The following is a 26,468-nucleotide window of genomic DNA, read 5'->3' as shown; positions in this document are numbered from 1 at the left end:
AGAAAATATTATAGCAATTAAAGTGAAATACTAAAAGATATTTGATTAATCTCCTCCAAAAGGGAAGGAGTAACTGAGGAACCAAAATGAGATGGGCTAACTAACAAAATAGTAAACTTAAGCCCATACGTACATATATATCTCTATGTATATATCTCTATATATGTATGTATGAAATGTAAATTAGGAAAACACTCTAATTAAAAGGTAGAGATTGTCAGACTAGATTAAAAAAAGCAAGGTCCTACTATATGCTATATACAAGAGATATAATTTAAAGACAGTTTTGTAGAAAGATTTAAAATAAAAAGGGAGGGGAGTCAACACGTAACAGTAAACGTAATAAAGCTGGTATTGGCTATGTTAATATTAAACATCATAAAGATATGGTGTAATGTCAGAGATAAAAGAAAATATTTCCTAGTGATAAATGAGACAATTTATCAAAAAGGCATTATAATATTCAAGTGTTTCAAAATGCATAAAATAAAAATAGAATTAAAGGGAGAAAAAACCCAATAATGTTAAAAATCTTAACACTCCTCTCTTAGTAATTGATAGAACAAGTACATAAAAAAATCAGTAAGGATAAGTAGATTTAAATAACTCTATCAACCATCTTGATCTAATTGACAGGTATAGAACACTACACACAACTATAGAATACACATTCTCTTCAAGAGCACATGAAATGCTCATCAAGGTACACCATGTACTGAATCAAAAACTGTCACATTAAATTTCAAAAGACCACAATGGAATTAAATCAGAAATCAGTGACAATAAGATATCTTGAAAATCCTCATATATTTTGAAATAAAGCAACACATTTATAAATAAGCCAAAGATTAAAGAAAAAGATCACAAGACCATTAGAAAATATTTTGAACTGAATGATACAGAAAACACACAATATACCAACATTTGAGGGATGAACGGAAAGCAGTGTGTATTAGTCCATTTATGTTGCTTATAACAAAGCACACGGAACTGGGTGATTCATAAAGAAAATGAAATTTATTGCCCATAGTTTCTGAGGCTGGGAAGTCCAAAGTCCATCTGGTGGTGGTGACAGTGACCCAGGCGTCTCACATTGCAAGACGGTGGGAGCAGAGAGAGCAGAGAGAAAGACAGACTCTCCTCTTTTTTTAAAGCCCTCAGAACCACGCCCCTGACCACCATTTTTAATCCATTCACTACTGCACTGTCCTACAATCCAATCACCTCTTTAAGGCTCCACCTTTCAATTACTATAATAGTATTTCCCACCCTCTTAACAGTCACAGTGGGGGCTAAGTGTCTAATACATAAAACTTGGGGGACACAACTCAAGCTTCGATGAGTTTTGGGGGGCATAATTCAATCTACTACACAGTGCTTAGGAGGAAATTTATATTTTAAAATGCTTATAGTTTTAAATGCTAGAAAAGGTTTAAAATCAGAGACTGACTTCTCAATTCTGCTTAGGATGAAGAGCACTGGAAAGAGCATTGCTCCCATCCTTGCAACAACATAAAAGTATTGCTGGACAGTGAGCAAATTCACAACTTTTCCTGCACCTCTCAAAGAGTGGTGGTTGCAGAGCAAATTTTCTAATCCACACTAAGGCACTTCCAAGGAGAGATGGGACATAGCACTAGTTTACCTGGGGCAGATTCCAGTAAGAAATATTCAGTTAAAATTTTAACCAGTTGGTAAAGGTTGACTGTGGGCTAGTAAGAGAATACAGAATCTCTGGGGAGACAAAAGGGATATACAGACATAAGGAAAGTTTGTAACCACTGCACTCTCTTCTCACAGACCTCACCAGGTACTCACAAAAAAAGGTGGCGAGAGTCCTGAGCAAGCACCATTTATGGTACAGATCTGGGGAAAAGAGAGGCAGCCACTGCAAGAAAAGCACAAAACACTACCCCAATTATTCTCCCCTATCTCCCTTTTGGAACCAAAAATGTAAATTATTGGGATAAGGAAACAAACACGGTTACCCTTAGGACATTGGTGAAAAGAGGTATTATCTGGGAAAAGAAAACATTAAAAAAACCCAAAACCCTTTACTATTGGGGAAGGGCAGGAATACACGCTGCAAGCAGACCTACAGTTGCAGATGCTGGAGCACTGAGAAGGCCTTGTTCCTGAGGATGAGGGACATTGGGCATGACTAAGACTGAGGCCTAATCTGAACAACAATGGATGGAAGATAGACTGGGCAGTGGAAGGCATGGTAGAACATGGCAAGTTGGAAAGAGAGTGAAATTGGGTTATTTTTTCCCTGGGCTTCCTCGCTTGAATGCCGCAGTTGGGCAGCTGTCTATATTTCTTTCCAGAAAGCCACAGTTGTTTGGGGGCTGACTTTTTACATCTAAAGATTTCTACCAGTCTGGAAACCATTCTGTCTTCTTACCCTTTCAGGCCTAGGAAACAAATAGTTCTGCTCTGTTGACTTTGCCATCCTTTGTTAGTCTCCCTTAACTCTGTCCCTCTTTTATAAATTTATTAAATTAAATTTCATTAAACTTTCTTGAATTATTCTGAGTATGCCATCAAATTCCTGACAAGACCTTGACTGACTCATCTCAGCTATTTAAATTTTTTATCAGATCTCATTTCAGTTATATGTGGAAGTTCTAAAGCAGGTTATCAGGTTGTATTTGAAATCAAATTTAAAAAATCAGAGGTACTTCTCTCACTCCAGTTGTTTAAAAATACGTGTCTGAGTATATGATTACTAGAATTGCTTACTATATCAGAAACAATCCTTATGAATTTCTTTCTCTTGCTAGCTCTTTAAATAAAATATGTATCTACCTGGAAGTTATCTTTAATATGCAAAAACACTAAGATATCAAACACTGATGGTAAAATTGTGCAAAAGTCCCATACTTCCTCACGTTTAATGCTGTAGCAGTACAGTTTGAGACTTCTATGTTTAGTTAGTGCTTCAGGAGCAGACAGGCTGAGACTTGTATGTTTAATTCTGAGCACACTGTATCATAAAAGCAGACATATTACATTAATAGAGATCTCAAAGTACAAATATTGATCTTGAGTGTTAAGAACACTTTCCTGAGATATAATTTTAGATGCTATTTGCAATGTGGGGTATTTTCTTCTTTTAAAAGATGACAATTCCAAGAAAGGCATCAAACAGGCATGAGATTAATAATAAAACATTTGAACAATTGCATGAACATGGAGAGGAAACAATAGTTGCAGAGCACTCCATAGGATTTATCTTTGAAAATTGTTATGAAGTATAATTCATTCTAAATATAACTCTCCATTCTAATGGCCAACATGTTTTTTATTTTAAAGTAACTTTGCCTAAATTGCAGTACACCTTAAAAAATATAATTAACACTAAATCAGCATTTGATCAGTATGCAACCAAATATCTTTATGAGGACAGGGACTTCCTAGTAATCTGAAATTTTCACTATCAACAGCAAAACAAATATAACTAAGAGATTAACCCCGATACCAAAATGTATTTTACAGCAATGTGTCTCATTATGTGCCCACCATCTTCAGCTAGATAAACCACAGTATCTTCCTTGGAGTTTGGATAAAGGGGTTCAATTTCCAGGCCTGTTGGGATATACACTGGTTCAGGATAAGGGGTCCAATCTGGAAAAGAAAGGGGTGGAGGGGAGACATTATTTGAATATGGATTCAAAATAAACAGAAAAATTTTATTGTATATTTTTAAATTCTTCATCGATCTAGGCTAAAATTCATTGTTTTATGTGGGGCTGGATTTTACCAAGGGTTGATTGGAAGTAATAATGAACATTGTCACACTATAACAAAACTTATGACATTTCATTTGCACCTTGTTCTAAATTATTATATTGAATAGTTCATGATTATTTTGCACTCATCATAGATTTTATACTACAAATTCAATTTCTCCTGAGTCCTTGATGCCATTCTATCCCACCTCTGGGATCTTGCTCTACCTTTTATTTTTCCTTTCCTGGCATCTCCAGCCTCTTGCTTGATAATGGCTGTCCCTTAAGCTTATAAGTATGTTCAAACTTCTTCTATCTCCCCAAAGAAAGGTTATCCTTAGACCCCTACCTTCTCCTTTAGTTACCAGCTTTCCTTTCTTCATTCTTTCTAGGACCAAATTTCTTAAAAGTTGTCTGCACCATACTCAAATCTTTCTGACCACGACCAATTAGATAGTACAAAAAAATGACTTCACAGGCTAAATGCCCTAGTTGTTTGTATTTTTTAGTGGAATAAGAATTTGGTGATGAGAAACAAATATTACTGACTAGACATTTTGGGGATTATGTGTAGATCTGCTTCAGCAACAGAAGTGTACTGACATAATGAATGGGGGTCAACTCCAGCTACAGAAAAAACAGACTACCAAATTGATGTAAATATGCATCACTGTGCATTGCAGAGTTAACTGAACAACACACAGCCAAATAAATTGATAATAATAAAGATAGGCAATAAAGATTATAATTTAAAGGTGAGACTCTCAGTTGAAAACCTTAACTCAAGCCCAAATTATGAACTGATAACAGCTTCCATTCTAAAAACTTTGGTAGTTCCAGCTATTTGCCTCTGTGTGTGCTGATTGTCAAAAGTTGCATGACATCCAGACTTCCCAGTTAAATAAATAGAGATTTCATTAGTCTCTACATATGTTCTTAAATTATTAATAGTCCTTATTGTAAAGAAACATGGAACTCTATCATTAAAACTGGAGAAAGAACTTGTATAAGGGTCAAGCTTGCAGTTTATCACAGTACCCTTTATTGGGGACTATATTCTGGTAATTAGGCTTAACCCACACCTCAACTTAGCTTTTGCTCCTTTTATTCCCAAACCCACTGTTTCACTAAAACTGCTCCTTGCATTGTATTTGAAACAATTAGGTACTCAGTTAAATGTCTATAGATTAAAGGTGTGGATTAACAGACAGATGGATGGGAGGACGGAGAGATAAATGGATGGATGGTTGAACAACTCAGATGGGGTTATCCACATACTCCTTAAATTTAAGTGATGTAATAAAGACATGTTGCCATAAATGTTTTATGTCTAACAAAATGCTACTCTAGAGCTAGGATTATTTAAGCAGAAGAGATTTGGGCTAGAAATGGAAGGATTTTCAGATTTTCTGAGTACTCCACATTAAGAAATTTCATCTGAAATGGACTTAAAAGATCAATATGAATTCCTGATATAGACACTCCTTGGTTGTTATCCAGTGATAGCTTTTGCAGGTGTCTTTAAGTTAAGTAGCTTGGAAATTTCTGTATTCTTTTAGAATCGTCATTATCAGAATCTTCTACCAGCCTTGTTGATGTCTGCTATCCAAAAAACTGCTTGAAGGTGGTGGTTATCACTGTCCCGAGAGAACCCAGATGTCTGTGCATAACAAATGTGCTGTTTCCCAGTTCTCTCAAAGCTGCAAACTCTTGAGGTGCCAAATGACACTGCATTCTTTTGCGTTCTCCTTGGATTAAAGTCATGTTCCCAGAAGAATGGAGACTGTGCTTTAGCATTTACTATGTCATATGAGCACTATATCAATGCTGTTTGTGCCATCATGTCTCGTGCATCACCTTGAGAGATTTTTTTACTTTGGCTTTCAGTTCCTTTGTCCATAGGTCTTAGGAGCAGTTCAGAAGGCTAATATCTGAGAAAATACCCTGACCTCTGCCATACACCATACACTTCATTTTCTTTTAAGGAAAAAACAAAACAAAACAAAACAAACCCAACAAAACTCTTTTGGAAAGGAAGACTCCTTGAGGCCCTAACCACAAGTGTAGCAGACAGGCCTAGACATGTCTGAAATGGCTTCTATTCAAGCTAGAACCCCTACACAAAAGTAAGTTTAGAATGTTACTCATAAGAATAGCAAACATTTTGTTTTAAAGCTTTCTGTCTGTGTGGTATTTTCTTTCCTCTTAACCCTCCTTTATCTGATTAGTTTGTGTTGAGTTCCACATCTGTGAATAACACTGTTTTTTGATAACAGCAGAATATCGGTCTCGGAAAGTTAATAATGCATATTTAGAAAGTGTCTTCATGATGGTAAATGCAAAGCTGTGGGATACATTTATTTGTACTATATCAGTCATCCTCTTATGGAGATTAAAAGTTTCCAGGACTGAATCAATCTCTTCTAGCATTGATTTAAAAGCCTAACTAGGTGACAAGGATAGTCCATTTTCTGTATCTTTTTTCACTTGGGTACTGCAGGACATTTTGTTATCTGCCTTCATGTCTACCTTTGGTTGATACCACTTTTTGATCACTGATACATGGTACATGCAAGTGATTGTATAAAAGAGATGTCCAACAGTCAGGGAAAATCCCAGGAGTAATAAAAGTTCTGAATTAAACATGCTTAATTTGGAATGATTTTGATAAGTAATTATTATTATTATTATTTTTTCCTTTTTTGTCTTTTTTACTGACCGGCAATGGGATCGCAACCCCTCAGTGTTGCGCCCGCACCACAAGCGGGAACCAGTCTCCACATGGGATCCGAACCCTTGGCGGGAGCACTGCCGCACTCCCAAGCAGCGCACTCTCCAGTGCGCCACCGGGCCAGCCCATAAGTAATTATTTTTAATCAAACATGTTTATTATATAAAAATTAAAAGTATAGCTTAAGCAAAAAGAACAAAATAAAAATTATCCATAATGTCATTACACAGAGATAAATATCAACATTTGGTTTCACTTTTCAGGTTTCTCTCTTTCCTCCATCCAGTTAAGATGCTTTTGGCTACAAGTAACAAAAAAGTGTTTTCCTCCCTGGTGCTGAAGCAAAAAAGACGAGGGGTTAGCAGAGAAGGGGTGGAGATCAGGGTACAAGGTCTGCAAATTTCACTTTTCAGGTTTCTCTCTTTCCTCCATCCAGTTAAGATGCTTTTGGCTACAAGTAACGAAAAAGTGTTTTCCTCCCTGGTGCTGAAGCAAAAAAGACGAGGGGTTAGCAGAGAAGGGGTGGAGATCAGGGTACAAGGTCTGCAAAGTTAAACTAGGAGAGAGATGTCCTACACTGCAGAAGATAAGTATATATCTAGTTATACCCAGTTGAAGAGATCTTTGTAAAGAAGTGATTCTTGTAAGTATTATTAAGCATGAATTCTTTAATATATTTTTAACCTTATCATTTTGGAATTCTTGGGGAAAATTAACTTTGTCCTGTATGAGCAAAAATCAGCGTTTTTCCCTCCACATCCACTCCACCAAATATACAGTCATGTGCCACATAACATTTTGGTCAATGATGGATTGCATATATGATGGTGGTCTCATAAGATTATGATAGCTATACCATATAGCCTAGGTATATAGTAGGGTATACCATCTAGGTTTGTGTAAATACACTCAATGATGTTCACACAATGATGAAATTGCCTAATGAGGCATTTCTCAGAAGGTATCCCCATCATTAAGCAATGCATGACTGTATTTCTGTATACCAGACAGTGTAAGGAGAAAACTTAGTTTTTAACTACTTCTCAGTAACATCTGATTTAAGTAGGCACTATAATAAGTACAGACAGTTTTTAATTCTGTTCACCAATTAATGTCTATAACATTTCCACCTCGCAATCACGTATGTGTACGTGCTACAATCAACAGAAGGTGAACAGCAGTGGCAGTGAGAAGGTGGTCGATGACGGACACGTTTCTATCGTGCCTGTGTGCGGATTGAGGAGATAAGGCTGTAAGCTTTATCTGCGAGAGTAAAAAATAAATTCAGGAACGTACACATACAGAAATGCAAAAATATACACTAAAATATGTACTCTTCGGTTCCATAAACATCCTTTATTAAAGGAAAGAAGTAGAAAGTAGGAAAGGCAAAACAAAAACAAAATGAACAAACAAAAAGCAGAGACAAAGAGGCATAAAGAGATAGAAAATAAAAGAGTAACGGAAATTGAAAAAGGGAAAAAGACAGGAAGAGACAAAAGAGGATAAAGATACACTGAGGTGAGGGAATGGATATTCTGGCCTAGCCTCTGTGACTTCACTCTACATATGAGCTTGACTGTGACTGAATGCTCTTGTGCTGTTTAGAACTGTTTAGAATTACTAAAGCTTCAGGGGCTAAGCACATGCTCTAAGCCTCTTTGCTTAAGCACATGTGGCTATTGAACAATTGAAACATGGCTGATCTGAATTGAGATTTCTGGAAGTATAAATGCACACCAGATTCTGAAGACTTTGAACAAAAAGAAAGAATGTGAAATATTTTGGGTATTATTGGGTTAAGTAAAATATATTAAAAAAATTAATTTCACTTATTTCCTTTTTGAACGAGGCTACTAGAAAATTTAAAATTATATATGAGGCTTATGTTACATTTCTGTTGGAATGCACTGTTCTCACACCATGCATCTCTCATGAAAATAAAGGTTGGCAAAGTCAGTTTGCTAATGTTTGAATCCCAAAAACTGCTAAGAACATACCAATATGCTGGACTTTTTCATCAATGACCTCACAGTGGTATGGCCACCGTGTTGGGCTCAGTGGACCAGAAGAAGAGACACCATATAAATCTCGTGGTTCACGAAGGCGTGGCACCCATCTCCCTAGCTGATACTCCAATAGTATCTGTGTAGTCCGAGGGATGAATGGGTCACCAGTAGAGTCAGCTGCAAAAAAGATTCAAACACAATCTAAGTGATAAGAAAGAAAATCCCAATTCTTAAGCTTTTTTATATAGTTCCTCTTTTCCTTCCAATTTTATTAGATATGTAAATATTCATGAGTATAATTATAAATATTTTACAATTCATGGCATTTTAAAAATAAAAGTACTAATGAAATTTTGTGACAATAGGCTTTCACAATAGCTAAAAAATGGCTGTTGACCTTGTATACTATTAATTTGTGCTAAATTCTCACCATCACTCAAAACATTTGTTTCTTGCAGCTTTTCTAGGAAATCATCTATTTTCTGACTCTTCTTAAACTTAATCACACTGCTTAATGAGTTAAATACACTCACTGACTATAGTTCCTCACCACTGACTGGAACTATATTCTCAAAGGTTGCTAATAAACTCTCAGTCACAACCTTTTCTCAGTTTTCATTCTAGGGCCACTCTGACACAATCGCAGGAACAGATTTACAGAAAATACAGTGAGGCTGCCCCAAGCAGGCAGTGCAGTGGTCCTATCTCTTTCAGTGTGAAAACTGTGTGGTATCAATTTTATGTTAATGATCACTCTTTCTTACACTCATTTCCTTTTTTTTTTATGATACTGTGTTCCTTGGTTTTCTCTCTACTCTTCACATATTTTTCTCCATTTGTCTCACTGACTCCTCTTGCTCTTCCACCTACAAAATGTGGCTTTTCGTCTAGATTAAGCTCGTGGCTATTTTTGTACAACAGCTTATACAGCAATTGAACTAGAAGTCAGATAAACTGGGTTCTGTTCTACTACTTTATGTGTGGTTTTGGTTGGGCGAGGCAGCCTCTTTGAATATAAATGTTACTTTATATAAATAATAACACCTTCTCTAGCTACTTCTCAGGGTTGTAATATAGATTCATTCATTCAACAGATAGTTATTATGCATCTATTATGTGCCAAAAACTATAAACAGACCCTGACTATACAGAGGTGAAAAAAATAGACAATGTCCCTGCTATCATGAGTTTACTATAGAGTATGTAGAACATACTATAAATAGAATAACAAGATAATTTCAGTGGTGAGAAATGCTACAAAAGAAACAAAACAGAGAAATATAAATAATAGTAAGAAATGAGCGGGGGGGGGGGGGGCGGTGCTACTTTAGATAGGGTGGTGAGGCAAGAATTTTTTGAAGAGATAACACCTGAGGTGAGACCTGAATGATGAACTCAGCCCCGGAGTAAAAGACTGCTCTGGACTTGCCCTAACAAAGCTGAAAAGCAAGCCTAGAAGTAATGAAACTTATCCACAAGCAACTTAACTGCATATCAGGAAAAAGCCCAATATTCTTTAACAGAGTACAACAAAATCCAGCAATCAACATGTAAAATTCACAAGTGTGTCATTTGATTAAAAGTTTATGGACAAGAGTTCTAGTCCCACTATAGTAGCATGTCTTATACAGGCTTTCTCTCCCACTTATTAACACTAAACTCTAGATAAAATACAAAAACACAAGTACCCAACAGGTCTGAAAAGTAAACAAAGTGAGCAAAGTAGAAACTGAGAGGACACCCCATAAGAAGATGAGTGTACCCCCCCCCCCAATTTTCTCTCCCTGCCTTGCTCTGAAGGCAAGTTACATTCAGAGCAGTGCAGTGGTGCAAATGGCTGAATCTCAGACAGAAACCCAGTCTTCTTAACAGAAGAACCATGAAAAGGGGTCCTCACAGGATGGAGGGAATCTGAAAGGAAGAAACCAGAGAATGGGATCTGCTAATCCTGTGTGCGAATCCACACAACCTTCAGCCTATCCCTCAAGCTATGCAAGCAGACAGATTCTCAAAGACCATGAGAACCACACACAAAGTGTCTCAGCTCAATCCTTGAACTAGGCATGTGGAAGATATTTGCAAAGGAATGCAGAAATATCTTAGATAACTAAGAGATTTGAATCATCTGTACAAGTCTCAGAACCCCTGAATTACTCAAGCAGGGAGAGAAACAAATCAGCATAACCAAAGTTAAGATCCGAACTGAGACTCGAAACACTACCCACAGAAGGGGAGACAGAACTTAATGTCTGAAACTAACTGGGTTGATTGCCTGTTAGAAGAAAAATATTGGCACTGTCCAGATGGACCCAGAATCTATACAATGTGGCACTTATAATGGAAGAACCAGGAATATAATCAGTTTTCAGGTGAAAAGACAATCAACAAATGTCAGCATCATACACTTAGCATACAACCCAACTATACCATTCCTAGGAATTTACCTAAGAGAAATGAAAAAAGTTCTCACAAGAATTATGTACGAAACATTTGTAGGAGTTTTGTTTGTAACTGACCCAAACTGGAAAAAATCTAAATGTGCATCAGTAGATGAATGGACAAATTGTGGTTTATTCACATAATGGAATACTACTTAGCAATAAAAAGGAATGAATTACAGTTACATGCAACACTGTGGATAAATCTCAAAAGCATTATGCTAAATGAAAGAAGACACAAGACATAAAATGCATAATTCTGCTTTATGAAATTCTAGAAAAGCTAAATAGAGTGAAGAGAAAGAAAACCAGTAGTTAGTTGCCTGGAGCCAGAAGTGAAGGCTGGAAGGAGAGGATTGACTCAAGGAGGCACAGGGAATGTTTGGGGTGATAAAAATATTTTACATCTTGATTTTGGTGATGTTTAAACAATATACCATTGTGAAACTCCATTGACCTGTACTCTTAAAATGGGTGAATTTTATTGTATGTAAATTAAAAACAGATTTTAAAACGCAGAATCTCCTTAGCCCACCATTCAGGTAGCATGAGTAAAAATACAGCAGCTCAAATGTAGAAAGCAGTAGTTTAATATTACTCTGCATCAGCAAGACCACCTCTGAAATACAGTAATAATCATAAAATTATTTTAAAAATCAAACACAATAGTGTTAAAATAATTAATTGGGAGGTCAGTAGACTGAGGTGGTTCCAGTGCCCTGTGTTCTACTTCCTATACAAGCGCCCTTAGGTAGACCCTCTAAACCACTTCTAGTTTTAAACTGCCCAATTTATGAATTGCTACCTGCTCAAGTAAACTCTTTAAAATTTTAATGTGCCAAAGTTTATCTTTTAGTAATAGTTTTTACCTAAATTGGATCATCTTAAACATATTCTTCTGTGACTTTTAGTTAACATATATCTTGGAAAAATGTCCATGTCAGTAATAAAGATATTCCTCTTCTCCCCAGATGCATAGTATAATATACATCTTGAACATATGACCTGTAATTTACTTAACAATTCCCCTGTTGATGGATATTTAGATTGTTTCTTACTTTTGACTCAATTAAGAAAGAATTACCAAATACTAAAATATCAAATTTAAAGCTACTACAATTTTCAATATGACAGTGATTCAGGAACAGATAAGTGATCAATGAAACAGAGTGGAATCCAGAAATGGATGGATGGAATTTACTATATGATAAAGGTGACATGTCAATTGTGTAATAAAGGTGAAATTTCAAATCAGTGGGAAAAATGACAAACTTCAATAAATAATGCTATGGACAACAAAATAGCAAGGCAGCCATTTATGAATTAGGAAATAAAATTAGATCCGTACCTCATATTACTCATAAATAGAAATGATATAGGAATTAAATACCAAAATTCAAACATAAAATTACTTAAACAAAATTCAGATGATGATATTAATGACCTTGGGGTACAGAAGGCCTTCGTAACTTAAGCAAGATACAAAAATAGAGCCACAAATAAATACTGATAAACTTAACCACATCAAAATAATTCTAAACAATGGAAGAAACACAAACAAAATTAAAAGATTACTGTGAATGGGCAATTCAGACCAAGAAGGAATATAATTAGACAATAAGCCTATGAAATAATTCTCAATTTCTTGCACTATCAAGGAAATGCTAGTTAAAACAGTGAGTTACCTCGTTTTTAGTACTATAAAATTTCTATGAGTATGGGTATATGAGGGCACTTCAAAAAGTCTGTAGAAAAACAGAATTAAAAGATAATACAAATCCTTCCATGAACTTTTTCAAGACCCCTTGTAGATGTATGAATAAATGCAAAGAAAAAGGTCTAGAAAGATACACACCAAACTGAGAACAGTGGTTATCTCAGAAGGGAAGATTTGATGAACAGAGAGAAGGAGATATGAAGGCACAGAGAAGTTATCTACAAACCAAGGAGAGAGGCCTGGAACAGATCTTTCCCTCACAGTCCACAGAAGAAACAGCCCTGCCAACACATTGATCTTGGATTTCTAGCTTCCAGGACTGTGAGAAAGTCCCTGACTTCCCCCAGCCAGGCCAGCAACAGAGCCAGCCAGCCTCCCCACTTCCCTGGGCCCTAAGATGGGGTGGTGGGCCTCAGCCCTGCCCCCAATTGCAACAGGACAGCAACCTTGGATCCCCCTGGTCCCCCCACCCCTGCACCACCTGAAGTAACATCTTAGAATGTACTTAAACACGTGTGTTTCTTTAGGGTGTGTGACTTATTGTGAAGTATGCATAAAACAAATGTACTTCACAGGGCCTCGTTTTCCAAAGCCTTGCAGTTTCAAATATTGACCTTGCAAAGGACAGGAAATTTTCCCCAGGCTATATAGTCTCTGTTGTAAGATAAAGAATTGCAACACAGCAAGGTTGGTGGCTCAAAGACAGACAGGTTACTGATTGATATGTAAAGATACTGGGAGATTGCTGTTAAGAAGAGAATGTTTGCTAAAATCAAGCTTTTGTTAGTGGATCAACTTAATTGCATTATAGAATGTCACCTTACTGAATGTTACCAGCTTCTGTTGTTAAACTTGTTAAAATGTACTTAGCAAAAACCCCACCTATGTTCTCTTCCTGTAACTTCCTGGTCTGGAGAATAAATGTGGGAAGAGAACCCCAATTCGTGGTTAATTTCCCAAATGGAAGGAATGCCTCTATCTTGAGGGTTCTGGGAGATTAACTCCTTTTTGGGGCTTCTCACTGCTCAGAAGAGATTGGCTTTGAGTAATCTTTGGCGGCTCCATCACCCAGGGGAAAAGGGGTGACAAATCCGTGGGAGGCAAAGCAACAACTTATCTGCTCATGTCCTTCACCAAATTTCTGATTAGATTTTTCTACTTCATTTTTAAGAGTTCTTCTTGCATTAAGAATGTTAATCTTCGTATGTTAAATTTGTTCCTTATTAATTGACCTTAAAATTAGAGATGTTTTCCTTCGTTTCTATGTTGAGAAATAATTTTCTATCTAAACATTAAATAAAATAAAAATAAGCAAATAAATAAATAAAGGGAAGATTTGTTTTAAGATGGTGTTAAAAAGACCCGAAAAAAAAAAAAAAAAAAAGAATAAAAGAAAGAAAAGACGAAGGCTTTAATTCAGATTATCTGATAGATATTTAATAGAAATATTTTAGAATTTGAAAGTACAACCCTAAATGTATAAAATTTAAAAAATCAAATATACATGAATATGCCTACATATGTGTACACTTGCAATGAATGACTTTATTAAGAAAACTCTTCTTACAAGCATACTTCATTTAAATGAAGATGTACTTCTAACACATTGTGTCCATTGTAAATGCATTTAACGAGCTGGTTATTAAGTGAAGTCCTTTGTAAAGTAATTACCACTTTCATTTGGTTTCACTTATTACTTTCTAATATCAATCAGGTTTACCTAAAGCAAATCTGAAAAGGTTGAATTCCAAAAGATTCTTACAAAAATGGATACATTCTTCTCTCCCTACCCACCAGAATAATTATTCTCTATATTACCCAATCTGAGGTTTTTTTTTTTTTTTAGTTTCTTATTCTTATTTTTTATCCATTAGAGGTCTTACGATAAAAGGAAGAAAAAATACATGGGTAAGTTCAAACCTGTTAAAAGTGCACATGGATGAAAATCTTCACTTACAAATTTCATAAACGTATCCTCATCCTAAAACAAGAAAATTTTCAAATATTTCTCTTTTAAAAATCAACAATTTCTGAATCCAGAAGTTTTTTACATCTATCATAATACTTGGAATTGAGTATATGTTTTTAATATTTAATAAATAAGAAAATTAAAGGAATAAGAAAATTATGTGATACAGGTCTCAAAGCACCCAACACTTTAAATATCTGAAATCTTAAACTTTGCATCTTTCATTCCTCCTCTTCTACTGGGTATGATCATAATAGTGACTGTAGAGAAGGATTCTTGGTAAACTTGGGAAAACAATTTAAGAATAAAATTAACAAAAGAAAGAAAAAAAGAAACACAGAAACCCATAGACTTAAAGGATTACACATCATTTTGGAGAGTTTATTTTGGAGCCTTAATTTATATACACGATAATTTGTATTTTAATAACATTTTAAGGAAATCTCTTAGAAATATGTACTAGAACCAGACAAAATATGTTTAAATACTACATTTCTCCCCCCTTTTCTTCTTCCTGTCCTTTCCTTTGTGACATCAGAGCCACATTAAACCTATTATGGTGTACACAGTAGGGTTAGAACATAGATGGTTCTAGCATAATATATACTGTGATGTAATGCAATAGAATTGTTAAATTTAAGAAAATAAGTGCAGGAGTTATAAAGATAAAACCCTAATAATGATTTAATACACACATTTAAATAATACCCAGAAGAATCTTAGCCAACATATTTTCTCAAGAAAACAGTACCAATGTAGTTTCTCTTTCTAGATACGGTATACTGCACACAGTAATATCTTGGCTTTTTCAATCAGATTTTTTTCCAACTACACTGATAATGATTTAAACATCCAATTAATTTTTACATCAAATGGATTTTATATTTTATAACAAATTTTATCTCAAATTAAGTAAAATAAAGTTGAGAAAAACATACTGATTCATCTTCATCACTGATTGTTCTGTCTGAATACTCTTCCTTTTCTGAATCTTCTGACATCTCTTCCAGTGTATGGCTTGAAATTTTTCTTATTATGTGGGTAGGCTGTAAAACAATTTCTGAGGAACTTATTTGATAGCTGAAGGTGTTTATTACATTAATAGAGTAATCAAAAATATATTCAATTGTATTTAATTAACAGTGACAGCAGTCTTCTCTAAAAACCAAATTAATTAGGATTCAGCCAATTAAACCTTCAATTTCAAAGATTTGAAGAAATTTTCCATTACTTTGAGAATGAGACAAAAATCACAATAAGACAAATCAAGTAAATAATTTAATTGAAAAAGGAACTTCCAGAGTACACAGCCAAATCCTCCATTCTACGTTTACAATTAAATGCTACACAGCAATAGCAAGTTCAGAATTATCCTGAGGCATTAAATGAATGAATTAAGGAAAAATCAGAGTTACTTATTCAAGGCAGTAAAATGTTGCAATATTGTTTTAAGTTTTTTTCCTCTTTAATTGACCAAAAGTTCAAATGACTAGACTTTTCTCTTTATATTTCAATATTATTCTGTAGATACTGCTTCTATTCTAATATTCAATTACATTGTTCTTAGTGAAATCTCAATAGCTACCAGAAGGTTGTATTGGCGATGACCATTACCCCTCCTACGCCAAGTATCCTCCTACGTGGTTATTACTAAGACAACGGGACAATCGAAATCCCTTGTGAAGGTTCCATAGCTTTGGAGAGACCGAAGGAATTTATCAATTTCAAAATTCGTTTATGACGCTTTCTACGCAAAGTGTGTTTTGGAGCGTGGACTACATAGAAGAAACTCCAAGCTCCAAAGCAAATAACTACAAATGCAACAGAGAAAACCGTCTTACAGGCGACAGCTTCAGCATGAAGACACTGAAGTTTCAGCCTGGGGATCACAACTCCAGATGTGGGAAGCCAGATTAGCATAAATCTCGATTCTTCTTCCTTACACGTGCACCTGAGGCATACTAACGTGCTGACCTGCTGTGGAATCAAACCTGAGCTTCAGCAAAGCCACACACACAGATATGCAACGGGCGCTCCGTGGGAGTCTTCCACGTCCCAAGCAGAAGAGCCCCGAGGGCAGACACGACGGCTTCCTTGGGAGGAGCACGATTAAACCGCAATGCGGGTGGGCAAAGTCTTCCTCCCACACTCACTTCTGGACACCGCAGTGGGGGCGCCCCGCCTCCAGTCTCCCCTTCCTTCTCGGCTCTTCGGCCGGCTCCTCGCCCCGCCCCGTCCCGAATCCTAAGGCCAAGCCAGTCGTCCCTTCCATGCGGGGAGAATAGCTCGGGAGACGCCCAGCGTCCAGCAACTGGAAGGAATTGCCATGCGGGAGTTCAGCAGCACAAGCCACACCCTCCACCAGGAGGGCAGGCCCCTCGTTACCAGGGCAACGAGCCGACCCTCGCGAGACTTAGGGCCACCCTCGGGAATCACCTAGCGACCAGCGTGGAGAAAATGAGCCTGCGCGGGATTTTGAGGAGAACACCAGGAGGGCAGGCCCCTCGTTACCAGGGCAACGAGCCGACCCTCGCGAGACTTAGGGCCGCCCTCGGGAATCACCTAGCGACCAGCGTGGAGAAAATGAGCCTGCGCGGGATTTTGAGGAGAGGAAGAGAAAGCCTGGAGGATGACGCGAAGTAGGGGCAGGTCCGCAAGGCGGGCGGAGAGGATCCTGGGAGGTTGGAGCTCCGAGGTCTGGCGGGAGAATTTAGGAGGGGGGAAGGCGGGGCAGAAAGGTTATTCCTCCCTTTCCGCATGTCAGAGAAGGCCGTCGTTCCGAATTGCTCGCTAAGAGCAATTGGTGCTTTGGAGGCCACCTGACCATAACAGTGTGACTTTGGGCAAGTTAAGTTTCTGAACTTAAATTTCTTTATCCGTAAAATGGATATAATTGTAACCACTACTTGGAGTTGTTAGAAGATTAAAAGTATGTTGATCTTTATTTGTACATTCACTGAGTTCCATTCTGCGCAATTGTGTGACTCATGATCTTTATTCAATTATGGAAAACGAGACTTTTCTTCTTAAATCCTTGATGGAGGAGTCATGGATACACTAGGGTGAACTCTCAAAATTCTCATTAGCTCGGAGATTCTTTAAATATAATAATCGTTAGCTAATGAATCGAACACTCGCTGTGTTCCGGGCACTGCAGGTCACTTTGTATGTCTCATCTAAGTATGATCTTCTCGTAACAGACATTATTCGTGTACATCCCGTCTTGATTGTTTCCCTAACCTTTAGCTCTGGGGTATAATTTAATATGTTTGGAACAGTTTACCAAGTATAGCTGAAAAAGAAAGTGCCTAGGTGTTTGGTGCCTGCTTGAGACATTATATGCCATGAGATTCGTGATGTGGAAGTGGTGATAATGTACTGTAGCAAATTTGAAAGTAGAACAAAGGGCAAAGCACTATGGCTTAAACATGGAAATGGGTTAATATCTCTTTAAATTTTGTAAGTTTCCAAAAATAAGTGGGTTTTTTTTTTTGACGTTAGCAATTTAGAAGTTTGGATCTTCCAGATTAGACCTTGGCCTGAGAAAATAAATAGAGCATATCTTAGATCAAGTTCTCTTGAAAAATAGGCTTTATAGTTCTACCTTGTTCTATACCATACATACATCACTAAAGGTGACATGCACAGAGAATCTTTACATATGGAATCTATTTTTCTGTTGGATTTTAATTATTGTTGCAAGCCACAGAATGTCAGATGCACAGGTGACGTGCTGAGAAATGATCTAACTGGGTTATATAAGAAATTAATGACAGAGTTGTACTTAAAGTCTCATGATTTTTAGTCCAAATATTTACATTATCATTTTTCAAAAAATCCTTGTAAAGAAAATTCTTACTGCATAATAAAAATCTTAGGGATTCAACAAAACTTTGAAAATCATATTCATTATTTCAACAAATTTGTATTGAATGCCTACAACATGTGAGGGACTGTTCCCAGTATAAGACTCACAGGGAACAAAACAGACATTCCTCATGAGGTTACGTTTTAGTGGGGGTAAACAGATTAATAATAATAATAATAATAATAATAATAATAATGACCACTCAGGCGATGATAACTGCTATGGAGAGAAATAAAGCAGGGAAAAATAAAGGGTGCAGGGAGTGCCGGGGGGTGGGTGGGCTTCTGCAGGGCTGCTGTTTTAGATGGAGTGGCCAGGGAGGCCTCTGACCAGGAGGCATTTGAGCAGAGGGATGAACCATAATAAGGATGTCTAGGGAAAGACCTTGCTGAGCAGGGGAGGCAGCAAGAACAAACGCTCTGAAAGAAGATTGTTATGAATTATACTAGGCAGTACTGTTTTGCCAAAGCTTAGCTGGAGTCAGTATCATTTTAAGGAAGGAGATTTCATGAGGACTTCTTTCTTCCCCAACCAAATTTGAAATGGTTTTCTTTAGCACCTGCTTCTTTTTAAGTTTTTTTTTTTTTTTTAACTTTCCTATTCCAGAAGTAGTATGTACTGGGAGTGAAATTCTTTGCCTTTAAGTTAAGATGGAAGTAAGGCCTGGAGTAATTTCTACCAAGCTCTTTCAGTCTGCATTTGTTGTTCCTCTTCCCTATGATCTAATCAGAGGTTACTGGACAGACCCCTTGTATGGCCAGCTTCTGCCTTCGGGAAGGCACCGTTACCGCTCCAGCAAATTTTCCTTCTTTATTTTTTTGGTAGTTTACTCCAAGTATAAAAGGCAATATAAAAAGTAAGAAAAGAGGAGAAGACAACCAGAACTATAACTCAAAAGGCGCAATTGCTGGTGTGGGAATCAAGAAGGAAGTTCATTTTAGCAACATGGCCAAATGTAAGTTGTGTTAGGAATATATTTTATTTTGTGTAATCATTTTTAATTTATTGAGCAGAGGTGAAACTGAGAATATGAAATGACTAGGGCAATCAGTTATTGATGACATCATAGAAATGAGTTGCCTTAGAGGTCTTGTCTCATTAGGCTGAGGAAGCCATACGAAGGCCTGGGAGCCCTGGGGTAGTCTAGAAGCTGTCTTGGCCTTTTTCAGACTGTTTGGGTCTAGGATGCTCCAGTATAGGGACAAACCTCTCAAACTGTTCTCAAGCTTGTATCTTGAGATCTGTTTCAGCCAGTTGACTAACCAAGACTCAGCTCAAGGGCCATTCCCATAATGACACCTTTCCTTATCCCTCTATCAGCAGTAGAATTAATTGTATTTGGGGACTGCAGCGAATTAATCATTACCCTTAGCATTTGGAAATGAGGTAGTAAAAATGTCCTCTGCCTGCTCAACAAATAACAGGATAAAACACCTCATCCAGTCACCTTATACTCATGATTGTGGTTTATTACACTGAAAGGGTATGGATTAAAATCAGCAAAGATAAAAGGCACACATTGGGCAGAGCCCAGAAGAGAATAAATGGTTCCCAGACTCAGTGTGAAGTCTCATGACAAAAAAACGTGAAATGGTCTCCTCCGCTCCTCAGTAATTGTCCTTGAACTGTGCAGTGATGAAATCCTCTTTCTCACTGAGGACATACTGGCCAGATTCCATAATTTTCAACTACTTGCAACTTCTAAAACAGTTTCATTTTGGTATTAAAGTTTCCATTCTGTGATTTGGTATTTAGATTTGGTTTTAAGAAGTTCATTGTAAGCTTCAATTTCAAACTCAATTTGAAGTCCTCTTTCTCCCCACCCCGCCAGAGCAGCCTAGATCTGTTTCTAGCTCTGGTGGATTGGGCTATGGGAGGGAGGTTGGTGTTTTGCTATTTATATTTATCCCCTCTTCTTTCTGGGTTCTAGTTCATTGCTGTGTTAGGATGAGGAGGGGCTGGGGAATGGAAAGGGCAAAGGTCTCCTTAAGTGGGCCAAGTTACAGTCTGCGTAGCTGGTCTCAAGTGCTGTTCACGCTCTTTGTGAACTTCACGGGGAGAGCAGTGGTTCCGACCTGTCCTCCCCGCAGGCGGCTCTCTTCAAGGCACACTCCTAGGCAATAATGTCTGTGACAGATTGTGAGGGGTGGAGGGGAAATAATGGTTAAAAGTATGGGCTCAGGAGCCAACTGCCTGGGGTAAAATATTCTGCCACTCAACAGCCATATGACCGTGGGCAAGTTTTTAAACTTCTTTCTACTTCAATTTATTTACCTGTAAAGTGGGTATAATACAGTAGTACCTATCTTGTAGGGTTGTTGTGAGGATTAAATGAGTGATAACATGGGGCCGGCCCGGTGCGCCACTTGGGAGTGCAGCGGCGCTCCCGCCGAGGGTTCGGATCCCATGTGGAGACCGGTTCCCGCTCACTGGCTGAGCACGGTGCAGGCGCAACACCGAGGGTTGCGATCCCGTTACCGGTCAGTAAAAAAAAGACAAAAAGGAAAAAAAAAAATGAGTGATAACATGTAAATTTCTAAGCACTCTCATGTTATTCACGCATATAACTTGTGAGGGGGCAGGTCAGAGCCACCACTCTCATGGCATAGGGTAGTGGTTTTCAAAGTGTGGTCCATGAGACCAGCTGCATTAGCATCACGTGAGAACTTGTTAGAAATGCAAATTCTCAGGCCCCACCCCAGACCTACTGAATCAGAAACTCTGTGATGGGGAAATCTGTGTTTGAACCAGCCCTCCAGGTGGTCCTGGTGCACCCTAAATTTTGAGAACCACTGGCATGGGGATTAACAATGTGGTCTCTGGAACCAGGATATGTAGTTGTGTGATCTTGGGTAAGTCCTTAACCTCTCTGTGCCTCAGTTTCCTTGTAAAAAGGGGATATAATGGCCCCTTCCTGATAGGATTGTTTTGAGGATTAAGACAGTTAAAAAAGTGTTAGGCCATAGTAAGTGCTCTCATTCTGTTGTTTCATTGACAACCTTTGAAACACACATTCTCACAAAGAGGGCCCAGGGTGAGAGAGAGACTAAAAAAGTGTTAGGCCATAGTAAGTGCTCTCATTCTGTTGTTTCATTGACAACCTTTGAAATACACATTCTCACAAAGAGGGCCCAGGGTGAGAGAGAGAAGGTGCTACTCAAAGTTTGGTCTCCAAAGGAGCAGCAGCCACTGCAGCATCACCTGGGGAGCCTATTAGAAACGCAAAATCTCAGGCCCCACCCCAGACCTACTGTATCAGAATTTGCATTTAACACAGGCGTTACTTTGAGTAGCACGGGGGTATTATACAACTCTATACCTACTGAATAAGAATTTCCTGGGAGTGGAACCTACATATTTCCATGATTATAAAGTTCCACAGTTGATTCTGATGTTCATCAATCATCGAGAAATCCTAGTGAATGCAGGACAACTGATTTCCATCATTTGAAAAAAAATCAAAGCACTTGTATTACTAATGTTGGCAGGCATTAGACATACAAAAGATGGCATTCATTGTAAGAAAAGCAAGTTAGTATGGGAGAATGTTAGGTAAGGTTGAAAACTAGAAAACTAATCTTGTGTTCTGTCTGATTGTAGTCCTTTTGCATAATTTTTAGTATATTCAATAAGACATTGAATGAGGGTTCCTTATCCAGGTAGAAATGACCAGTTGGGCCTTCTAAAATCCATTTTAATGAAACCTTTTTTTGGAAATCATATTTCAAGAGAGTAAATGTCATCATCACTAAAAGAATGCCATGCTTTTTAATAGCAAAACCCTGCTATTAAATCTAGATTAGAGTAAAGCAAGAGGCCAACATTCCTTGTGCAGCTGAGATGCAGGGTTGCCTCTTGTAAATGAGTATATGTTCTGAAGCAGAAGCAGCCCCAGCCTAAACAAGAGAGAAAAAAGTAAAATAGTATGGGTGGCACATAGCTAGGATGCTATTTAAGTGCAAAAATATCAGTAATTACATTAAATATGAAAGATCTAAATATTCCAGCAGTAAAAACTCAAAGATGATCAGACTGTATTAAAACTCAAAGCAAATAATTTTTAAAGACACACATCTAAAACTAAAAGATATACAAAAATTGAAAGTAAAAGGATGGAAGACGTTATATGACGCAAGTGCTAACAAAAAGAAAGCCACTGTAGCAATATTAAGAATAAGAAAAAAAATAAATGTTAAGGCAAAAATTTTTGCTACAAATAGTCACTTCATAATGTTAAAATATTCAATTCACTAGGAAGATGTAATGATTCTAGGTTTTTGTGCATTTAAAACATGAAGGATAAAATGAACAGAATTTCAATGAGAAATAGACAAATTCATAATCACAGTGGGAGATTTTTCACACTCCTTTCTCAATGATAGATAAAACGAAGGAAAAAAATCACTAAGGATAGAGAATGTTTGGACAATATAATCAATGACACAAATAGACACTGCACTCAAATCAAGACCTTGTTAGGTCATTTCCTCACTCCTACAGAAGAACACATTTAAGTTCATGAAATCTTTTTTATTATCCATTCTTTCACTTGGAGCACACATGCAAGTAATGGTAGGAAAAACCCTACACTACAAACCTATTTTCACATCATGCAAGAGATTATTATGTCTTTGAGAGAGAATTTATTTTTTTAATTGAAACATAATTGATTGTATATATCTGTGGGGTACAGTGTTGAATATCAACACCTGTGTACAATATTGAGATCATATCCCAAATTTGCATATTGTAAGATTAGGGGCAAATGAAAATTAATTTTATCAGTTAGGTACTAGTACTCCAGACTGCATTCTTTTCATTGCTTAATTTTGTAAATTGATTTTGGTGACAACTATCTTATTGTTTAGACTTATCGCCCTTATTAGGAAGGAGAAGTAAAAATACTAATTATTCTTTATAGTAACTTAATTCTGTCAATCTTAAGGGCAGAATATAGGAGACTGTTCAGGAGCTCTGGACCCACAATTTAAAACCTTCATGAGAATCTCAGATTTCAGACCAATTATTGCTGCAAAACTAAGCAAAATTACTGTGAAAAAATATCTTTGGATTCAAATGTAATCACCAGGGCCTTGCAAGTGGTAAATATTCTACAAACGAATGGTATATATTAAATGGGTGTTTCTACTATAAAAGACACTACCTTTGGGAAAACAGTACTGTCTATCTTAGGAGCAAGAGGGGTAGTGTATGACAGTACTGGCAGTGAGAGAGGGGATGAAGGAACATTTGATAATTTTTTTAGGAAGAATTTTTAAAATCCCTCTTTTCAGCTTTTTCCACACGTGCTTGGTCAGTTGTCCACATCAGAGCAATTTTCAATATTTTGTTAGAAAATTACCTGTGAGAAGAAGCATTTAAATGACATGAAAATGCTTATCTTTATTAAAGAGTGAAACCAAGACTCAATCTGAAATATAAATTTTGCTGTGCCATCGTCTTTATTACAATAGACACACCTCTTGCAATCAACCTAGTACACAAAAGTAAGTGAGGCAAAGACTTTGGAGGAATTCCATTTATTGTGGATGCATTTTCACAATATATTTTTATTGCAGCGATCAATTATCAGTGAAAAATATCAAGTGTTCATAAAATTTTTAGGAATGGCAGATTCACAGAACATGCTAGTCGGCTTGCAATTTTACCTCTTAAACATAACAGACTATTGTAATTGAACAAGTAAACAGGGAATTTATTTTTAAAAAGAATATATGCAAACTGAACAAAACTCTACCCTAAAACTTATTCCATCCAAATATTGGAATAAAAGTCAGGATCGATACATTCTCTTCTCAACTTTGGACTTTCTAGAAAAATACATAGATCAGGAGAAGCGATTGTTCAAAAGCACAACAAAGCAATGTTACCTCACCTTAGGCCTTAATTCAGACTTTGATCATTGCACTCCAAAGATGGGAGTCAATGCTACATAGGGGACTTTATGTAAACTCTGTCTTATCATAGTCTCATGTCTACTCTGTCATGGGTGGATGACTTGTGCAATCTTGGTGGCTTTTCTTCCTTTGGCCCAGGTTTGCTAAAATCTGGAGGGTTCAACTACTCTTTATTGATTTATGATGAAAACAGACTTTGGAAGGCAGTGATCACTCCTCACACCAGCCCTGCCCTGGCTAGCCCTTCTGGGGAAATACTATAGATAAAGAAATAGTTATTTGGGATGCTCCCTCAGTGTGGTAGGAACTGAGACTAAGATAATTTTGGTTAAGTCAACTGAGTTACGTGTTTATACAACTATACTACATGGATATGTCTATGCTGGAACATTTTGCCAAGACACTGGAGTATTCTTTCATCATCTATTGCGAAGAATAAGATGTTAAGATTGGATATCTGGGTTGTGTGTGTAAAAATGGTGAGCCAGTAAAGACTCTTGGGGGGAAGAAAGTAGAACGAGTAAAAGTTACATCTATTTTTGAAGTTTCAACACATTATCGACTTATGACAAGTACCAGTGACTATTAAAGGTAGAAAAGTTTAATTTAAAAAATGATTCAGAATAACATGGGGTACTGTTTCAGAGCAAGGTGGAAGTGCTGTCATGCTTCCTAAATACTGACTTTTGCTCACTTCACTTCTCTGCTTCCATAAGAAAACTTCTTTCAAAGCTGGTCTTTGTTTAGACCCACACATGGAATTACAGTCTGTACAATATTATCCTTAAAATTCTTGCTTTTAAATTTTAGAGAAGGAAGGTATCTTAGGTATCATTTAGGTCAACCTACTATGAACTTTGTTAGGAGTAAGCAGATGTTGAGCTTGATCCAGATGGTAGATTTAATAAAATTCACACTGGACTTCAAGATTGCCTTTAGTTATAAACTAAATACTATGTCTTATAGAAACTTTCAACTCATTTTGACACTTGTAATCTCTCTTTTTTCAATACTTTTTTCTTATAGGTCATCAGGCATTAAAAACATATCGATACCTATCTGCCATGTTTCTTTTGGCAAATATGAAATATTAATATAATATTGTGACTTTTAACTTTTAAAAAGCTGTGATATTGGCTAGTTACAAGGACATACTACTAAATATAATAGTCTAGCACATAAAAAAGCATTCTACCATTAGTGTGTTTGTATACGTGTATGCACATACATACATAATCAGGTAATTTAGAATGTGGTTCAGGCTACCATGACTACCAAAGAAATCCACAAAGCAACCAACCTAAAAAAAATCAGTACCACTGTCAGCTAACATAATCCGATTTAGATATGAATCAGCATGAAAAAAAGTAATACCTTAACAGTACGTTTTTTTTTTTCAAAGACAATCATTATTGCAGTATATCAAATCTGAAATGGGTTACTTTCAGAAAGTGTTACAATTGCCTCATAAGATAATTTCTTCCATGCTTTATTATAAAGTGCAGAAACAGCATGACCTCTGTATTTAAAAAAACAAAAACTACGGCTTATTTTTCTAGATACTGCACACATTCCTCAGGCAATTTCAAACTTGCAGTTGGTATCACTGTTTAGACACAGAGTTATGATGATCAGTAGAAAGTCTCTATTTCACAGCATGGGTTTCTTCAGAAACAGGCTCCTGTGCAAAGGCAGTACTTTTACCATGAACATCTCTAGACTGTGATTATTAAATATAGTGATAATATACATGGGTTTACTGGGATATTGAAAAATAAAACAAAGAAAATGAACCGAATTTAGTAAATCAATATAAATATAAAACAGAGCAAATTAGCCCTCTACAACTGAGCTGGTCCAGCGTCTTGAGCTTGGGTTTTTTCTTGAATGTCTCAAACCTGCTAAGAGAAGAGAACTTTAAATCGGCAGCCTGCAGTGCTTCAGCAAGATGGTTTTAGAAGAAAAAAAAACGAGAAAAGGAATCATACTATGGCAGGAATAAATATTTATGAAAGGGAGAAAGGGAAGATAATCGTTGGTATATATTAAAATATATTCTTTTATTCTACCCTTTCCTCTATTTTTTC

General features: G+C 36.8%; 2 protein-coding genes across 2 annotated transcripts in view; both read right to left on the bottom strand.

Moving 5' to 3' along the window:
* Window positions 1-16,820, bottom strand: part of LOC103591677 (cytosolic carboxypeptidase 3) — a 37,895-nt gene extending 21,075 nt beyond the window's left edge. The window contains exons 1-5 of the mRNA XM_008574172.1: window positions 16,437-16,820; window positions 15,534-15,641; window positions 14,547-14,607; window positions 8,463-8,648; window positions 3,523-3,627 (exon numbers count right to left, since the gene is read on the bottom strand). Coding sequence (XP_008572394.1) covers window positions 3,523-3,627; window positions 8,463-8,648; window positions 14,547-14,607; window positions 15,534-15,641; window positions 16,437-16,454 — 478 coding nt within the window. The 5' untranslated portion in view covers window positions 16,455-16,820. The remainder of the gene's footprint in view (window positions 1-3,522; window positions 3,628-8,462; window positions 8,649-14,546; window positions 14,608-15,533; window positions 15,642-16,436) is intronic.
* An 8,144-nt stretch (window positions 16,821-24,964) lies between these two features.
* CALD1 (caldesmon 1) overlaps window positions 24,965-26,468 on the bottom strand; it is a 189,075-nt gene continuing 187,571 nt past the window's right edge. The window contains exon 13 of the mRNA XM_008574173.1: window positions 24,965-26,279. Coding sequence (XP_008572395.1) covers window positions 26,274-26,279 — 6 coding nt within the window. The 3' untranslated portion in view covers window positions 24,965-26,273. The remainder of the gene's footprint in view (window positions 26,280-26,468) is intronic.

The sequence above is a fragment of the Galeopterus variegatus genome, unplaced genomic scaffold, assembly GCF_000696425.1.
Source record: "Galeopterus variegatus unplaced genomic scaffold, G_variegatus-3.0.2 Scaffold1008, whole genome shotgun sequence".
NCBI lineage: Eukaryota > Metazoa > Chordata > Mammalia > Dermoptera > Cynocephalidae > Galeopterus > Galeopterus variegatus.
Note: the sequence above shows the minus strand (reverse complement) of the source record. Positions and strands in the feature narration are given on the sequence as shown.